The 19,761-nt window shown below is 35.5% G+C and overlaps 1 protein-coding gene across 1 annotated transcript in view; it reads right to left on the bottom strand.

Annotated features, from left to right (window-relative positions):
• Positions 1-5,445: 5,445 nt before the first annotated feature.
• Positions 5,446-19,761, bottom strand: part of LOC131044009 (ABC transporter C family member 2) — a 179,415-nt gene continuing 165,099 nt past the window's right edge. The window contains exons 17-28 of the mRNA XM_057977273.2: positions 16,112-16,312; positions 15,892-15,990; positions 15,648-15,800; positions 14,103-14,497; positions 13,545-13,725; positions 13,028-13,351; positions 9,982-10,735; positions 9,450-9,571; positions 7,432-7,677; positions 7,133-7,234; positions 6,473-6,794; positions 5,446-5,903 (exon numbers count right to left, since the gene is read on the bottom strand). Of these exons, the coding sequence (XP_057833256.2) occupies positions 5,806-5,903; positions 6,473-6,794; positions 7,133-7,234; positions 7,432-7,677; positions 9,450-9,571; positions 9,982-10,735; positions 13,028-13,351; positions 13,545-13,725; positions 14,103-14,497; positions 15,648-15,800; positions 15,892-15,990; positions 16,112-16,312 (2,997 nt within the window). The 3' untranslated portion in view covers positions 5,446-5,805. The remainder of the gene's footprint in view (positions 5,904-6,472; positions 6,795-7,132; positions 7,235-7,431; positions 7,678-9,449; positions 9,572-9,981; positions 10,736-13,027; positions 13,352-13,544; positions 13,726-14,102; positions 14,498-15,647; positions 15,801-15,891; positions 15,991-16,111; positions 16,313-19,761) is intronic.

Here is a 19,761-nt window from a genome sequence, read left to right as displayed (position 1 = left end):
TACAATTCTGAAAAATGCAACTAAGTGTTGAAAAACTCTTAGGTTGTAGCATGTGAAGACATGAATCCTTTGAACTTTTGGGTGATCATTTGCAGCTCATCGAGATTCAATTCATGGGTATTCTTTGCCATGATCATGGTTTTCACAATAACATCGTTGCAACGAAGGATTGTGGCATTATTCTTCTCAAAGGAAGACTGAATTTCTTGCAAGAAGACTTGATAGGCAACCAAATCTTGAATAGATGCAGCTGAAAATGGTTCACTCTTCCACTCATGATGAATCTTCAACTGTAGATCTGAGAGAACCCTTTCTTCTGATAATAATTCTCAATTGCGATCCATGATATTGCAAGAAGCTTTCTCACAACGAGAAACAATATCCTAAAATACTTCCAATCGTAGTCTTGTAGAATCATCAATGTCTTCAATAGGTGATTTGAGAACAAGGGATTTGTTCTCCAAGAGCTCTTGGTATTCTAGATACACAACCCTTGAAAGAATAACCTGATGTTCTAGAAGAACACTCAACTTTTGTTGAGGAATCTTGAGTCATGTTGTCAAGCTATCTTCCACCTTTTCCAAGTTCTGTTTGAAAGCGTCAGAAACCTTGTTCAATTGTTCCTCATCGTCAATCATTCTTTGTGGAATGTCCATCAAGTTCAAATCAATAATCTGTTCAAGGATGATCATGTAAGAATCCATCTTATGAACCTCCTTTTATGTATGAAGATCCACCCAAATATCCTCTATGCAATGCACATGTATGAAAGACTTTTTGATTCTCTCCTTCATACCACGATAGTCAAAATCTTCACTTGACTTAAACCTTTTGAGTTTTATCTCCTGCATTTTAGTTTCCATAGCTTTGGCTTTGGTGGATGTAATGAGGGAGTACCGACCAATATTCAATGGGTTAGTTGTAGAAATCCCCATCCCAACCTTATGCTTGCAGATTGATGTGCATGAACAACCATGATCTGTCTTCCCAACTCCATAAGAATAATCAAGAGAAAGAACTTTAATTTAATGTCATCTGGATAAAAGGCTTTAATCAAGAGAGATAAATGGTATACAATTGTATCTATTTGGAATGCAGTACCCAAACAGCGCAATCGATCAATCGCACATGAAGTTCCACGAGTGTGATCTTTTTCAAATCCTAATATGATTTCTATCTCGTCAACCTCTAGAGGAGCCACTTGACTTGGCCCCACCCAAACCAAGATCCATTCTTCCCACTTTTCAAGAATGTATTTCTCTTCATTATCTTGCAGTTTCCCTCATGAATTTTCAATTATAGTGCAGAGTTCTTCACAAAGGACACCACCACATCGTCTAGAGTTTATGCTTCAATTCTTTCCTTTGATCCCATGGAGGCCAATAGTCCTTTGTCTGAGGAAGTGCTTCCTGAATAGTCATGGGGGGGAGAGGTAATGCTTGAAATCGCCATTCTATTGGGAGATTGTGTACATAACCTCTTGGTCTTCTGAAAGCTGAAAATTACTTTGAGTCAGCCAACTCTAGTTCCACACTATAGAAATTTTTGGAAATTGCCTTCCAAATATCCTTCAGTGCAAAAGCATCATTCTCATAGTAGAAAAAAGGTGCTCCTTGCATGAACACATTGATTTCCTCCAAACGTGGCCCAATAGGTTTCGCAGGAACTCCAAAACCAGTTAGTCCCTCTAGACATAAATTAGAGACGTCACATCACACACTCCAAACATTGTTTGTTTGTATTGCATACTCTCTATTTATTTATTTATCACCCTTTAACACTTTCCTCTGCTTTTCTCCAATTGCTCTCATTTAGGTAGCCGATGAGCTTGTTTCCATGTCATTCAAGATAGTGCATGCTTGCTTTCTTTTACGAAATTTACTTGCACACGAGTCTTCAACTTGTATCTTCACGCTCAGATGATAATTAACTAAAATAAGCATTTGTAAAAAAAAAATTTAGTCATTCGATGTTACATATTATCTGACGGAAAGATCCTAGACAATTCTTGGAGAGAGGAAACATCATTGATAATCCATTTTTCCAAATAACACTGAATCAAATAAATATAAATTTTTTTTTTGCAATTTTTAAAAGTAGAACTCGTTCAATGCTTTCATGCACCGACGACAAAGCCGCTTGACCCACATCATCTCTCTCCGTCGGAATTCTGATGACAACTGAAGAAACATCCGACATCACTTCCATGTTGAACAGTCGTCGACGAGAAAACATAACATCCGTCGGAATTCCGACGGTAATCCATCGAAATTTGTGGTCAGGGGAGCAAATATAGTTGTTGTCGGAGGAGTTCATAACATCGTCAGACGACCGACGCAAATGGCATTGTCGGGAAGCTCGACGACGATTTTTCGACAGTAAAGTTGGTTGGAAGTCCGACGTGGTGTCGTCGCAATTTCGACAATTAGCCGTCGAAAATTAGGCCCAAATGTACTAGTGATATGGATTAGAACACCCATTCAAAGCATGAAGAATCAGTCAAGACAAGTATCCAACCTCCACGCCTAAGCAAGACAAGCCAAAACGACTTATGAGAGGTAAGATTCGTGGCATTTCAAGAAGAAAATCATGGCATTGAAGAAACACGTGTTTTGTTGTTTGAAGGCCATAAAACCAGCAACGACGTCTTCCAAATGACATGAAAGGAGTTGAAAGATGCATGAAAATCGGTATGAAACCTAAACGCCTTCTTCCTCCTTGAAACTCTCCACAAAAATCGTTGGAAATATTCAACAAAATCCTCCAATATTGCTGGTCGGGTTCTTGAGGAGGAATGACAAGTTTAAAATGCAAAGAACAAAAGAAATCGGGTTTCTATAACCCATTTGCAAGTTAAAAATGTTCACTTTTTCATGCATAAGGCAAAATAAGGTTTGTGAGAGCAAACAACAAGTTTAAAATACATGTAAAAAGGAACTAAAACTCCCTTTACAAGTTTTAAACAACTCAACAAAAGACTAGTAAAGGGAAAATAAAATTCCTTTTACAGGTCAGAAAAATAACTTAAAAATAAAACTTGTAATCGGGAAATAAAATCCCTATTACAACTTAAAGTGACTTTATAAAACTTGTAATGGAGAAGAAAAATCCCTACCATAACTTAAAATCACTTAAGTGGAACTTTTTAAAGGAATTACAAGTTTCATTTAAACTTTATAATTTAAAGTTCACTTGTAAAATGTCCAAAAAGTTCCTACAATGACTAAAAGCCAAAAAGCAACATCGCGAAAATAAAAAGTAAGTTACAAGTTCTATTTTTCATAAAGTGCACTTGTAATTAACTTAAAATTTCCTTACAAACACTAAAACAAAAAAAAAAAAAAAAAACTTGCAACTTAAGGAAAATTTCCCACCTGCAGTCAGGCAGAAAAAACTCGAAATTGAAGGAAAACCATTGCAAATGAACTCAGAATGTGATGAAATTTGAAATGTGGTTTGAGGATGGACTGAGGATTAATCCAGTCCAAGGTAAGGCAAAATTTTGTCTTAGGAAGCGTGCCATAGAGTAAAAATTTTATTTTTTTGACAAAAATTTTATGTAATGATCCATCATTTTTTAAATAAAAAATGAGGACAACAACGAGTTTTAGCCCCTTATGATTCCTTGCTACCTTCTATGATAAATCTTTAACTACACCCAATAAATATCTAGCTTCTCTTTAGTTGTGTGAGGTTTATTAACATTTCCTTTGATTGATTGTGAGAATTTGGCATCCACACTTTTGATATGCTTTCTAAATGCTCTAACGTTTATCCCAAGGTCCATTGTTGTAACATATTTCACCCTCAAAGTTTGTGAATGTGTCTTGGAGGCAATACCTAATTTTTTCATCAAATGCATCACAATAGTGAACCAAGCACATGGTATCATTCATTTTGAGATTAGTGATTACTTTCCCCATGGCCATAATGGATTTACTATTGAAATTAACCACCATTTCATTTCCACCTTTCTTGATCATTCTGAGTTCATATAAAAAAAATAAGGATATATTCTATCCCTATATTGTATCTTCTTGTGATTCATTGTTATTGCCTAGGAGGATCTTGCACCACTCATTTGCACTTTCCTTTAAACAATACACAAATAAATCCATCATCACATGCTCATCCTTAATTTCATAATCATCTATAACATTGATGAAATTCCTTAGATGCTCTTCTCCTACAACTATATTTTTTCCTTAGAATCTTGGTACCTTTTATCTTATTTCATTTGCGAAAATAGGGAAACAAAAGAAAATAATTTATATCTTTCAGCTCCCAAAGACTATCTAATGGGAGGGAATATTTGAGCATTTGCTTTGAATTGAGGCCTAGTGTAATGCCATACTATTGGTCATGTCCATAAAGTTGTAATCAATCTAGAACAAGAACATGGTCTCTATTTCTATTCCATTAATAGGTCTCTTACACATTGCAATTCACTTGTCTAGTATGATTATTCAATTTTAGACCCTAAACCATAACCATGTCTCTTGCATTATCATCTCAACGCGTTGGTTCATTAATATCATGCAATGATGTATCATGTTCAATCTCATCTCTATGTGATCCATTTGGAGTAGTATCTAGGTAAATAGTTTGATCTTCCACATCTTGATTTCTCATAACAAGTTCATGCATGTGTGCATCATAAAATTTGCCTCTATTTCTTCTATCAATGAGTACATCATTCTTCTTATCTCATATTCAACACTAAATGCTTTTCTATTTTTTCTCACCTTGTTGTCAGCAATGTCATGAAGAGTATGTTGAAATTGATTTCTCAAATCTATAAATGCATCATCTCTACCTGAAGTTCCTACTTCTAGATCTTGAGAGTTTGGAATTGAGATTTACTAGTCTTCTCATCTTTCCATCTGGTGCTTTGTTCTCTTTCACAAGTTGAAGCTTCATCTTGTCCTTTCTAGTAATTGAGAAACCACCTTTTTTTCTATTTTAAAGTCTTTTGATCTAATAGTTGGTTATAGTCTTGACTTAAACTAAGTTGACACTCTTCACTTGGATGAGACCATTTTTTCTCATAGCAATTGAAAATTTCATAATACCAAACAAGAACCTTATTCCCTTCTTTATTTTATGCAAGTTGATAAACCATCAACTTACTATGTTAAATTTTGATGGTTACAAATAAATTTAGGTTGTTGTGTCTTCCAAATGATTTCAGAGTTAAATTATCTTGGACAATCGTACCATTCTGTTAGTTTAAGTTGTTGACAAGCTATGACCTTGAACCATATCTATTTAGGTATTTGTATAGCTCCTGATATGTCCAAATGAGTTCTTATTCTCAGATCTAGTGCGAAACATTGCAATGAGAATACATTGACACTATGTCTAAGCATGGAATAGATGCAGTTATGAAAAATAATACTAAATAAATTAAAATTTAAAAAGACAAACAATGTTAAACTACTAGGCCGCATGGAGAATGTATATATATAGTCCCCTACCATCCCCAAAATTTAGGAAAATTGTTGCCATCCCAGCATCTTCCCATCATGGAAACTCAGAGAAACACTGCAAAAAACTGGCAAGGAAATTGGGAAAAGTACAAAGGGAGATTGAAAATTATTATCATTCCATTAAACCAGTGTTCTCTTAGCAATGGTGTTTTTCATTCATTGCAATCATTTGGTGTCAATTTAAACTACCTTGGCTATATTCATAATAAGTTCCAATGAGCCATACTCATGGAAATCAACTGCAGCTTTCCTAATTACTCTTCCCATAGTTATCTTTAACTAAAATACCCAAAATGCCCGATGCATTGGGCATCATTCACATACTCAAATTTCCCCAGTCAATGTCCCTGCCTTCCAATACCAATTCGTCTTCATTAAATCTGTTTCGAGCAAGTCGGCTCATTACAGACAAGCCTGTCAAAAGAAAAATTAACACTGGTGTTACAAATGTACATGCAAAAATAAAATAATCAGCATATTTGTAATGAATATTACCATGACTACACAGCTTTTGAGTTTACGGTTTTTTTCCCAAGACAAGCATTAAAATATATGGAGAACCAATTGATAAATTGAGAATATAAAACAAAAGGCTTGTCTGTGTGTTATGTCAATTTCAAAGTGTACAACCATCCACTAAAAGAGCTCATATTAAACACAATTTGGTTGTTTCATATTATGATATTAATTGCTTTCAGATACGCACCAACTGTTAACATCTATCGTTGAAAAAAAAAACTTGAAAACAGTACGACATAATATGGAGGGAAATGTGGAAACATAAATGATTCCTTATTGTGACCCCATCTGCATGTTTGATGTCAAATCCCCTTTCTACACTGAATCTCCAAATACAAAATAACAAAAATATCATGCCAGAAAGTATGATATAACTAAGCATGTAAATTTATTTTGCAAGACTAGCTCATTTGTGTCATATTTTTGGGTTTTAATCCAAGGACTAAGGACACAAACAGAAGTACCTTCGATGACTTTAAACAGTGCGGACCACCAATTTTCCCTGGGCACCTGATGCTGAACCAGTGCCACTTCAATTGCACTGTCATGCTTTCCTTGCAAAACATCCTGTAGGGTCTGAGCTGCATTTCTTGTTTCTTGAAGAATGTTGTTCTCGGTACCTTCTCCAGCTATTGCTAGCAGATTTTGCTGTGAAGAAGTCAAACTCAAAGAAAGAGCAAATTGTGCTGCAACAGCCCAACGTGCAGAGGCTGTCCACTTCCTTTTATTTTCAAATGCTTTGTTTTCAAATTGCTCTCCTGTGTCTCTGACTCCAAGAGCTATATTCTGTAACATCAATAAAATGAAAATCAGAAACAAGAAAATGATTATAATTGACATTGCAAAAATCCCTCTTTATCATATACTACAATTGTACATCTTAAGAGGCTGAATATTTTGACCTTCGCTTTTATACTACAAACTAGAATTCTATCAGCTCACTTATACTTTTGAAACGCTGATGTAATTCATGCAGCAAGAAAATTTGAGTCTCCAGTGCCATAAACACTGCAGCTTAGCAACTGACATGACACGAATGAGGACAATTGCAACACAACCAAGTTTTTGTGGACAGCTACAATAGCAAGCAAGCTAATTCTGATGGTACTCATGTTAAATGTTACCCGTAGATATTGTGCATTAGCAAATCCAGTGCTGCTGACCATTTTACTAAAAGCACTCTCCTCATCAGAAAGTAAATTCTCAGGAGTGTCAAATTCCAAGACCTGTAACAGAGAAAAGGAATCCATATTAACAAATGAGCACAGCCTGCACTAACAGCACCGATTCATCAAATATTCTATTTAAGATTCCTGAAAAAGCTATATCTAGAACACCAAAATCTCTTAATGTCAGAGGATCAATCCTTCTCTCTCAAATGTCATCAATTAAATAGCAGTTTTACAGAGATAAATGCATATACCTGGCCTGCATCAAGAACAAGTATACGGTCACAGTCAATAATTGTATTAATTCGATGAGCAATAACAAGCATTGTACAGTTCTTGAACTCTTCACGGATAGTCTTCTGTATAAGGGCATCAGTTCCAACATCCACAGCTGCAGTAGCTTCATCAAGAACTAAAATCTTTGATCTCCGAAGCAAGGCACGAGCAAGGCTTAGTAACTGACGTTGGCCAACACTGAAGTTTTCCCCAGCCTCAGAAACCTATACACACAAGAGAACATACGTTATGGGAGTATACCAAAAACAATAACAATAAAAGAAACACAAAATAATGTTAAAGCCATTATGAAAATTTTACTATGGAAGGTAACGATGACAAAATTTTACAGGGAAACGGTCATTTGGTGGTGGGTTCTTTCCTGTTTCTAATGCCATTTCCATTAATCTGAAAGCAGATACGGAAAAGGAAATTGATCATAATGCTTCTGTTCTTTCTTTACATGGTGTGATATGCTGGTTTAAGGGTTTTTGACCCAGCCTCCCTCAGCTGCACTCTTGGATCTCAGAACAGTGGGAGCCTCTTATTACTGGTAAAGTTCATATTTTCCCCTTGGCTAAGGGGTTTTTTATTGCTAAATTTGATAATGCCCTAGATAGAAACAAAATCTTATGTGATCATTTCTTTAACTAGGAGGACAGAGTTTTGTTGATGATTAAACCTTGGCACTCTAATTTCAACCTTTCTTCTGAAACGTTTAATAAGATCCCCATTTGGGTTAGGCTTCCTAATCTCCCCCTTCATTTATGGACTGATTCTCTTTTAGAAGAAGTGGGTGAGGCCCTTGGAGAATTTTTGATGGTAGATGATGAATCCTATGATAATTTTCACTCCACCTTTGCCCGAATTTTGGTTGAAATGAATGTTTCAAAAGGGCTGCCCGCTGAAATTTTTCTCAAATCTTCAAAGGGCTCTTGGGTTCAATCTTTGGACTATGAAGGGATTCCCTTCCGTTGTAGAAAATGTTTTAAAACAGGTCATGCGGCTGCACAATATGGATTTGAAAAAAAGGCAATGACGGCTACGTGGTGGAAAGGTGCTTCTCAACAACATTATACGGTTGAGAAGAAATCTGAGCAAAATAGGAGTTTTTCTGAGGTGTTTGCCATGGAATCACAAGGTCGCGGGGCATCCTCTTCGGATGTCATTGATGGTGGTGTTGCTAAAGCTATGCAAGAATATCATGTTGAAACCACTAAAGTGCGTGAGCATGGGCCTCAAACTGCTATTTCTGGTGATAGCATTTTGATTACAAAATCTGGTGACTCTTTTGATAAGGTCATGCTTGTTTTGTCGCCTGCTGATGCTGGGGTTTTGCCACCTGCTGGTTCTAGTGCGGCTGTGTTTGTCGGGCAGAGGCGGACTGGTGATGTTGGGGTTTTGCCATCCACTGGTTCTTGTGCAGTCGTCTGCCGTGATTGGGGTTCGATGATTTCACCGCTTGCTAATGCTGGGGTTTTGTCGTCCGTTGGTTCTAGTGCAGTTGAGACAATGGTTGTAGGGATTCGTTCTCAGGATTTTGGTGCGCTAGCTTGGCATGACAAGGCAACGCAAGTGGAAGAGGGATGGATTTCTGTTAAGGGCAAGAAAGCTAAGTTCTCTAAGCCTTCTTTTGACATGACTCTCCAATCCCATAAGAGCAGCTCTAAATGTAAATCTTGATGGTGCTTGGTTGGGGATTGATTTTAGGCTGGCTGCTAGCTATTCTTTTTGCAGCCTTGTTTTAGGTTGTGGGGGCCTATTTTTAAAAAACCCATGTTTTGGTTATGGGTGTCCTTTTTACCCCTGGTTGTCTGGTGCTTTCATGTTCTTTTTGTCAATTGAACTTTTTGGTTGAGGGTTTGATGTTTTGATTCTAGACCTTTTAGAATCTTCTGTGTGATCCATCATTAGGATGAATGAGTGCAACCAGTGTAAGATGCCCTTTTCATAAAATGAGGACTAACAGCACTAGAGAAAGACAAAAAGGGAATACCTCTGCCTCAAGTCCCAAAGCATTTCTTCTGATGACATCTTTTAGATGTGCCCTCTCCAAAGCCTCCCAAAGATCATTATTATTATGTTCACCAAATGGATCAAGATTGAACCGTACTGTCCCTGTAGAGATTTAAAACCATGTTAAGGAAATAACTACTAGATAAGATGTTATGAAATAACCTCTTCAAGCATTCTCTAAAAATTAAAGAAGAATTTGATACAACCCTTTCTGTAGTTACTAGATATGCACCGTGATAAGGCAGAAAATGAATTAGTGGTCTGAATTATTTGAGAGCTTGAAGTTGAAATATAAAGGCAAATATTAGTTCTGTTGTCTTTGCCAATATGAACATTCTTTGATTAACAACTTCCCGAACAAGAAATTGAATTTGTCTTCATTCTGTTTGAACTTTGCTATTTATTATTAATACTGCTTGTTATCTTTTTCATGCTGAACTTATTTTAAAGTTCATGAGACATTTGATGGTTAGTTGCAATGCACCAAAATAAGAAGAAAAAGGGGAGAATACCTGAAAATAGAACTGGAGATTGTGGTATAATGCCTAAAGCTTTACGCAAATCATTCAATCCAAACCTAGAAACATCACAATCATCAATGAGAATTTTTCCACATTCTAGTTCAACAATCCGAAACAGACTATTGAACATGCTTGACTTTCCTGCACCAGTGCGTCCAACAACACCAACTTTCTCAGTTGACATTATTCTGAAAGATATACCACGAAGAACAGGAGGGAGATCTTGACGATACTGCATAACTACATTTTTGAATTCAACAATCCCAGATGAAGGCCACCCTTGTGGTGGCCTGCAATTCTCAATAATAAGTGGGGCTTCAGAAGGCAAATCTGTATAGGTTCCAACCCTTTCCACAGCATTTAAGCTGTTTTCTGTATGACTTGCCAACCGTAAAGTATTTGTCAACAGGCTGGTAATATTCAAGATATATGACAGAAGTAGACCCATCAATGGAGCAAATGCAGCTGTATCTGCACGTTGATTTTGCAAAACAGCGAATGTTGCTGTCAACCAGATCATCAGACCTCCCAAAGCCTCTAGTCTAATACCAAGCCAACGATTGGAGCTCATATTGACCAGTGTAAAACGAACATTATTGTCCATTGCTTTTCCATTGATCTTTGCCATCCGATCATATGCTTTGTATGCACGGATTGCAGCTAAACCATTCAATGCTTCACCGAATTGTGCATAAACAGGAGACCTGGAGATGGAATTCAAGCGCTTAATCTCTCGTGAGGTACTCTGCAAAGAAACAGAAAGATGGTGAAGACAACTTATTAAAACAGTTTAATTGTTTGAAATTTAAATAGCAATGGATCAGCTTTGCAAGTGGCTCACAGGATAGGAAAGGCCAATTTATTAACATAAACGATAACTGACATTGAATCAAATAAGATTAGTGGTTTGTAATAACAAACAAAATTCCTGATCTACTAAGTGTTGGAGATTCAAATAAGAAACACCCAGCTAAGAAGTGCACTAAAAGAATAGATCCATATAAAATATAATTGTAATTATTTTCAAGAAATTTGCTTAAGAGGATTGAGACTTCTACACAATCAATTCCAAAAAATTTAAGGAATTTTAACCATTTTGTCGATTTCCTGATCTCTCCCCAATTTATATTGGTGGATCCATGCTGATATTTTCCTGAACATAATCCTGGTAGCTAGACACTTTCACCTTAAAACTAGAAATAAAAAATGATATAACGAGTTATCAATATCAAATCTTGAAGCGTCGAATTGAAGATGTAGGATGGCAACACACGAGGGCTAAGTCAAAGTATTGTCCTTAATAGGATAAGAAAAACTAGATTCATATTTAGTCTAATATATAGTGTAATTAACGATGCATAATGAAATGAACCACTTGAGATTAAACCACTTGATGTATTCATATGGCAGTGGGATTAGAGAATGGCTTAATCCACTTACATTTCGATAAATGGCAATCTTGTGCAAGGTTGCACTTATTCCCCTATCTTCCTTATCCCCCTATTCACACACATTCCAACATGTCCAACCAAAAATTCTCCATTTCTGCACTTTCCCATACAATCCACATTTATTGCCCACCTCATGATCAGACACTCATTTCTTGCACAAACATTACCATTCTCCATGTCAATCCCACAGGTATGGGAGTGATCCTAGGTCTAAGGACTTGACCCCTAAAATTTCAAAATTTAAATTCAAATTTGGCTAACTACTGCTAATTTCACTAGCTGTAATGAGCCAACTAAACAAATGTGTGTGATTTATTGCTATGTCCTTGTATTTTAAGGCATTCAATTGCATTGAATTACCATCCACAAACATTATTGATTATCATTCACATTAAAGAAGAGAAGCATGTTAGGAACACTTCAACTGAAGCATCTAAAAGGAATCTAATTCCGCATTTGTCCTAGAACATCTACATGATTGTTTTCTATCTACCCATCCTTAGCACAAATGTAGAGCTGGTATTTTCCTTGGGGTTGACTTAGGTGACCTTGTGCCCTAGAAATCCAGCAGCCTCCCAAAGGTATTTTAAATACTGCCAGTCTTAAAAACAGAGTAGATATAAGTGAATTCAGAAAACCAACGAACAAAAGTACACAAGTTGCATGATCAGATCCAGGGCTGATAAATCAGATCCGCAACTGCAGAATTGATCCAGATATGTGGATTTGACCTAAGAAAAAATACAGATCTTGTTTAGAATGTGAGTCAAAACACAGAGAGAGGGGAACAAGTTCCAGTTCCGAGAGAGTTTGATTCCAGAGCTACATCAGAATTATCCATCTCCATTCCTAGAGCTAAAAACATCTTTATATCACTTAATTTCCTACCTTAGCATTTAAATCTGAATTATCTCCTCCCATAGCTGTCAATTATTAAATTTACATTAGTTTATGCTTATGTGTATGCATTCTATTGCATTAGCCTAGATTAAATATTAGGAAAAGGTTCTTTTCCTTTACAATTATAAATTCATATTGTGATATTGAGACTTGTAGTTGTTGTTCAAAATTCAAATACTCTTTCTCACATACTGACATCAACTACCCAAACCATGATCAATGATTACATACATGTCATTCCTCTGCCTCTCATCCTTTACAAATATTTTAGAAATGGTTCAGCTCCCTGGTGACTTGAATTACTATGAAATGAGCCAAGTTTGAACTCAAGAAGTATATGAAATTCAGTTCATAGCATAAACATAGACATGACTCAAGTTACATAGGATTAAAAGAAATTAATTCTTTCCTGTTCAATTTTAAAGAAAAATATGCTTGCACAAATATTAATGAGACCACTACCAACGGAATATTTTAGCACAGAAAAAGCCATTCAACAAGCTTCATTAGTGGAAACAAATTTAGGATGATTCTGCTTCATATTAACTTTAAGTAACACAATTTCTCGCCAAATATAGAGGAACTCTAAGCATGGCTATATATTTGTAAAAATAGTTAACTCAAAGAAAATTCTAACAATTTTTTTGAAAAAATACATTTGATTCTGCTGTCAAACATTTGCATACCTGAAAGTATAAGTAAGCTGCATAAAAGATGATCAGAAGTGGCATTATTGCCCATAGAGATATGGTGCTCACAATCCCTATCAAAACAAATGTTGAAAGAAGCTGGAAAATTTGGTTCAAAAACATATTTGAGTAGATAGCAACATCCCGATCTATGTCCCCCAAGTCTTTTGCAAATCTGTTGATGATTCGTCCAATTGGATTGGTATGAAAGAATGACATCGGAGCCCTTAATATGGAAGTGAGCATACCATCATGTAACCTTCTGGCAGCATAAAGACTTGATAAAATCAAGCAAAATGAGTTTATCAATGTCACCATTACCTATCAGAGAAGGAATGAAAATAATCAGAATATACAAGACAATAAAAGTAACAGCAAATATTATGTCAAATGACTCGAGATTCGTACACAGATATTCTGAAATTATAGATAGCTAAAACATTAGCCAAGTCATGGCACTGGAAATTGTGCTAAGATCTTTACTCATTCTAACTGATTGTCGATTTGTGTATACCTGGCCAAAAGATAAACAGGCATAAACAATGTTATAAAAATTGGCTCCATGGTGCTTTGTGGCACTTTCATCTGTCCACACACTTAACCACGTACTACTTGAGACTCTCAAAACCTCAGATGCCACATAACACGAAAATAGAATAAGAACCACCCAGAAGCCTCCTAGTGCATTTTTATATCTGCCACAAAAATGTAAGTATTTCTCAGACATGTGAAAAGCCTACAGAAAATTATATTTTCTAGAAATATTATTTTGGGTAGAAACACATTGGAATATAAAGCCAACAAATCATATGTTCCCTCAAATTTACTGCTCAGCTATGCATAGAGTGGTACAAACCACCAGAATTTATAAAGAATAAATGAAGTCAATTAACATGCAAATGAACTTTCAGTAGTTGATATATTTATCAAGTGTTCAGCATATAAACTAATCAATGTTTAGAATATCACCTAGAAACAAAAAAATGGCAGCTGGCTAGTAATAAATATATTGCAAGTCGACAACATCTGAAGTTTGAAACCCATCAGGAAAAATATTCTTCTCATATCTTACCTCTGAAGAACACTAAAACTGATGACTCCTGTTTCACGCTCTTCCTGTTTTATGAGAACTGATTTCCCCTCCCTCGTCTTACTGCTTGTTTTCTTGAAAGATTCACTTTTCTCACTCTTCATTGGCTCTCCATTGCCCTCAAACACAATAACCTTCGGTTCATTATCTCCGTTGGGGATGCTTTCTTCTATCTCATCTTCCATTTTTCCGGCATTCTCCATCAGTGTCTGAAATAATGACCCATATCTGATGAGCTCTTCATATGTTCCCTCCTCTTTGATCATCCCGTCTTGGATCAGAACAATTTTGTCCACATGTGGAAGAAAATGCAGTTGATTGGTGACCAAGATACGCGTTTTCCCCCTTAACTCATCCTTAATGCATGTATCGAAAACCTGAGAAGAGAAAAGGCAAGCCATTCATCCAAACAATCCAATGTCAGATCATTTTCATACTAAATTTGAATGAAGGTTTTCATTCTTGTTGCAAATCTAAAAAACTCTCTCTAACTCTAGAAGTGTAAATACTGAACTTTATAGACTTGACAAGGTCTTCTCTTATAAGCATCAAAACAGTCACAAGCTTGTATGAGATCCTATGCTACAGTTTTCAAAAAGGCTACATGATTATTTGTTTGTTTATAATTTAGGCATCCATTCTAATCAACTTGATTTACTGAATGAAAAATGCTGGTTGATACTTCATTTATTGTCACAATTGTGATTTCATTTTCACATATTCACATAAGGAAATTTTCTGATTTTTGCTCATCTCCTAGAACATTCCAATCACCTATTCTGCAAGTATGCTCTTCCAATGGTGTTCTTGGATGTATATATCCCAAATTTCATTCTATATTAAGGCACCTTATCACCTCTTTCTATCAATCTATCAATAGTGGGCCAAATCTCAGATGATTTTACATGTGAGGTTCTGTGATGCACCTAGATCCACAACACAGAATATGCGGATAGCCCCTCATTCAATCCAATGGACCAGGTAGTCACCTCTGTGAGACCACATTTTAAACCTTAGGCATCCCACACCATATTTTATTATTGGCTGTTCTGTTCTAATGATTTTTGAAGTTATCATTGGCTGATGCAGGAGTGTAGTAGTGTACTTGACAAGAGAATGAGTTTGCAAAAAGAACAGATGGTTATAAATAATACTGCTTGTTGCATTGTAGGGCATAAATCTATCAATGAATTTTCATATCTACATGCAAATCATTCGATTGCAATTCATGGTTAGCCTATCTCAGAGAAGATGCAAAAGTTCTGATTATTATTTTTCTTGATTTGACTCTGTAGATTTTTTTGTGCCAACATTCAGATCAAACTCTATGATCCATCACCAGGGAATGAAAGTACAGCCTCCCGCAAACCAAATAGAAAAGAAATCACGACTGTAATAGCTCAGTACACATGGCATCTTAGTATTGATTATTAACATACTTCAAGTAAAAAAAGAATCAGTTTGGGATGAGAACAAAAGAAATCAAATACTGTTTAAATTCAAACAAAGTAAAGTGCAAGCAATAACCTTGCGGCCAACATGTGCATCAAGTGCACTTAGAGGATCATCAAATAGATAAACATCTGCACCAGAATATACAGCCCTTGCAATAGAAACTCTTTGCTTCTGCCCACCACTAATGTTCACTCCTCTTTCACCAATCTCTGTGAGATCACCACCCTAATGAAAAAAGTTTATACACATCAATAATGAAGCAATTGTATGGCAAATTTCTCAAACATGTTGAGCTAGATTAGGACAAGGCACTCACAGGTAAAAACTGAAGATCATGTTCCAATTCGCTGACATGGATTGCTCTTTCATAACGTATTGGATCATATGGGGATCCAAATAAAATATTGTCACGAACCTGAATATATATGCAGTAAAGAAAGCATAAAATTTCCAATAGTCACTTCAAACAATTGGACAGAGGCACTAACAAATTAGTTTAATGAAGTTCAAGTCAACTTGAGATTTGAAGAACCTACTGTTGCATTAAAGATCCATGAAACTTGTGGCACATAGGCAACTGTTCCCCTGACAACAACCTCTGTATCTGCCATTGATGGTATTTCTCCGAGCATTGCTGAGATCAAAGAGGTCTTCCCCTCTCCAGTAGTCCCAACAACAGCAACGAGATTTCCAATCGAGACATCTAGATTTATATTGGAAAGTGTAGGGTTCTCTGCCTGACAATTTACAAAGTTATCAGAACGAACTGTAGCATGACTGAATTCGGGCTCAATAATGAAAACAAATAACAGAAAATTTTTGGCACAACTATTGTGGTCTTCATATGACATACTAAAATTAAAATCAAATTTCTGCAACCATTAAACTAATTGCTGTGAAATTGAATCTTCAAATAATTTTTTTCCTTATCGACAGTTCATAACCTAACACACAATATGCATCTTGATCATTAAATATCCTTCAAAGATACATTCTCCTGTTTAATGTGATAGAATTTCATGGGTGTTGATGCATATTCTTAACAACTATTTGTGTTTATGGTCTATATGTATCTGAATTTCTATGTCTCTTATTTGTGCAAATAGCACTTCATTTAACAAATGGTGATACAGCATCGAGAAACCAAAGACGGTTTAATTAGGTGATTGCTGAAAGAATTACTCTGTCCAGAAAATAACACTTGTATAACCTGTACATGAACTTCAAGCTTGTAGTGATGAATGTAATATAGAACCCCAATGAAGGAAAGGAGTTGTTTGTGTTAGGTAGCATGGATTACATAGCGAAAAGAATAAGGAAAGGGTAGATGTTTTCTTGCATTGACACTTAGCATACCTATTTAGTGAGATAGCTTGTTTTACTATAGCTGTCGAAAGTGGCATATCCGTCTCATTCTGGGAACTTGCATAAATAGCTATACTGGCAGCATTTTCCTATGCGGGCTTTTGCTCATAGTCTCAGATGCCAGCATGAATTTTAAAAACCAGCCATGAAGAATAGAGGCCAATTAATAACAAGTTTATTTGCAGTTCACAGAATTGATACATCCACAATTCAGGCATTGAGATAAACAATTTTTATCTAAATTCTAAAGTTCAATCAAATCAATTTGTAATACAAATTAACTATGACGTTTTGTGCTATTGTGTGAAACCATATAATGCAATGGAGCTTTTAAAAGGATAAGGTCTGTGGTTGGTCAAATTGAAGTTCACTGAAAAAGACCCTTAATTATATGTATGTCAAGTTCCATGTTGCTCATGTTGTAGATATTTGAGCTTATGAGGTGATCTGTATCTGTGGGTGTGATAATACACTTCATAATCTTTGTAGGTTCTTATTTGACGTTAACTACGTTACATATGCCATAACTTAAGGTTAAGTGAGGGAAGGTTTGTATTCAACAGTCTTCTTCAAGGATTTTTATATTCTGCCAGAATAGAACAGTGTTATAGAAAGAAATAATATTGCCAGGAAGACAAATTGAATTTTTTCTTACAATTCAATTTCCATCAGCTGACATTTCAACAAAGTAACAAAAATCCTCAAACAGGAAAGTAGAGAAGCAATCCCCATTCTATGAAGTTGCAATCAACTTTAATTATTTGATTATTTTGTCATTTAGTTTCTCATTCAATGAGACTTGCATAATTCTGTCTACCACTATATAGGCGTGTTGTATACATATGAAACTTTTTGTAAGTCTTCATTTCTATCTTGTTGTAGGCTTTCATCCTCTAAAGAGTTATTATAGAAGCCTTGTCTCCCATTTTCTTGTATATTATGTTTGCAATTTTTTATCAGTTAAATTGCTAGCTAACAAAAGAGCTTTTCAATGCATCAGATGAACATAAAAAGAGCTCAAACACAAAAGATATTCAAAATCTGTCTAAGGCATGGAAAAGTGGCTGAGAGGCTCTTAAAGGGCACTTGGGATGAGTTTTCTACTAGTAGAATGAGACTTGGAACACCCCTTAGCAGCTACAACCCATTTTTAAGTAGCAAAGAGTGTTCAGTTGAGCCCCTCAGCAGTTATAACCAGATTTTAAGTGGCAAAGAATGTCTTGGTGCACACCTCATCAATTACAGCAAGTTAAAGTGGTAGTGGCACCCTTTAAGTGCTTTTGAATGGTTATTGCAAGTAAAGTGGCTGAGAGGACCCAAAACTCGGAAGTGCTCCTAGAGGTTATCTGCCAATATTTGGAGTGGCATAAGTGGCAGAGGACTCCAAGCTATTGTCTACCAATTTTTCAGTGCCAGAAGACCCCCAGAATAACTCCTAGGTGATTTCTATCAGTTTCAATGTTACGCATTGCTAAAAATTGAGCCCAGCATGATTGATCACCATCCATTTGCTTTTTCCAAGGTTTGAGATTTCATTTTTACCCATTTCTTGCAGATTTTTAGGTTTCCAACTAGCTAAAATAGGGTTTCTGCATTTGGTGATTAGGGCTTCAAGATTCTTCAAGAGATCCACCATGTTTCAAAGCAAAAGATCCATCTCTGAAATTGCTACTTTTTTGAAAAGTTGTTTTATCAAACAAAATTACTTTTTCAAAGGTTTTATTCTTGGATAGATGGTTGAGGGCCTATTATAGATTGTTTTAGTTAACTTTAATTTATTCTTTTTTGTGATAGTTCTATGATTTAAAGTTTTTTTCCCCCTGCTTTTCAGAAGATTTAAGCGTTGTGTTTTAAAACAATAATTTTTTGGGATAAATTAATTATTATCTTAAATTCCAAAATTTTGGTATTTTGTAACATTATAAAAAAGTTATTGGGGAAAAAGAATTTTGTAATGATAGTAGATCCTTAGCTGATGCTGCTGAAATTATTGTTCCATCTATTAATCCTGTGTCTACACTTACCATATTTATGGTTTCTATTAGAATATTAATCTTTACTTGGTAAAGGTTAATTATTTATTTGTATCATTTGTTATATTAGGAGATTACTTTGGAATTCCTACATGTCCTTTGTCATTTTGTGTCATCTCACACGTGTGTGGATGACTCATTTTCTTTTAATTTCTTTATTAAGGAATATTAGTTGTCTCCTCCTTAAGAGGATCTTGACACATTGCACACACATTATGAATGGTGGGATTCATATAGTTGGGAGTTACAAAGTAACTCCTCTCCTCATCTCTATTTAAGAGATGCTTCTCCTCTCAGTCTTCACAAGTTATTGTAATAAGCTTATTGCTTAAGCTTCTCTCTCTTGCATTGTTAGGCTATTGCCTTCCATTCCTATTCATAAGGGTTTTTTTCTTTGCTTTTTCCCCTTTTAAAAACTCTTGTGTCTCCTCTCCTATTTGGTGATTGCTCAACTCAAGTTGCCCTTCGTTCTTGGTAACATTACTTCAATCAACAAGCTTCTTGGATTATTTTTCATTTTTTGCTCTTATTTTATTTTCATGGTATCAAAGTAAGTTACTAATCCTTGTTTAAGTTGATGAAGATTGCCTTGTCTTGTGAGCAAACCTTCTTTGGAGGCACTCTCTTGAGAGAAGAGAGATTTTCATTGAATATTTATTATTATTATTATTGTGTAGGTATCTCTAATTCAATTTTCAGTTTTTAGATCTAGAATCAATTAAATTTGCATGCATTAAATTCTAATTTTAAAAAAAAAACTTTTAAATATTTTTTTTATTAATATTTCT

This window comes from Cryptomeria japonica, chromosome 11, assembly GCF_030272615.1.
Source record: "Cryptomeria japonica chromosome 11, Sugi_1.0, whole genome shotgun sequence".
NCBI classification, from domain to species: Eukaryota; Viridiplantae; Streptophyta; class Pinopsida; order Cupressales; family Cupressaceae; genus Cryptomeria; species Cryptomeria japonica.
This window is presented reverse-complemented; position numbering and strand designations above follow the sequence as displayed.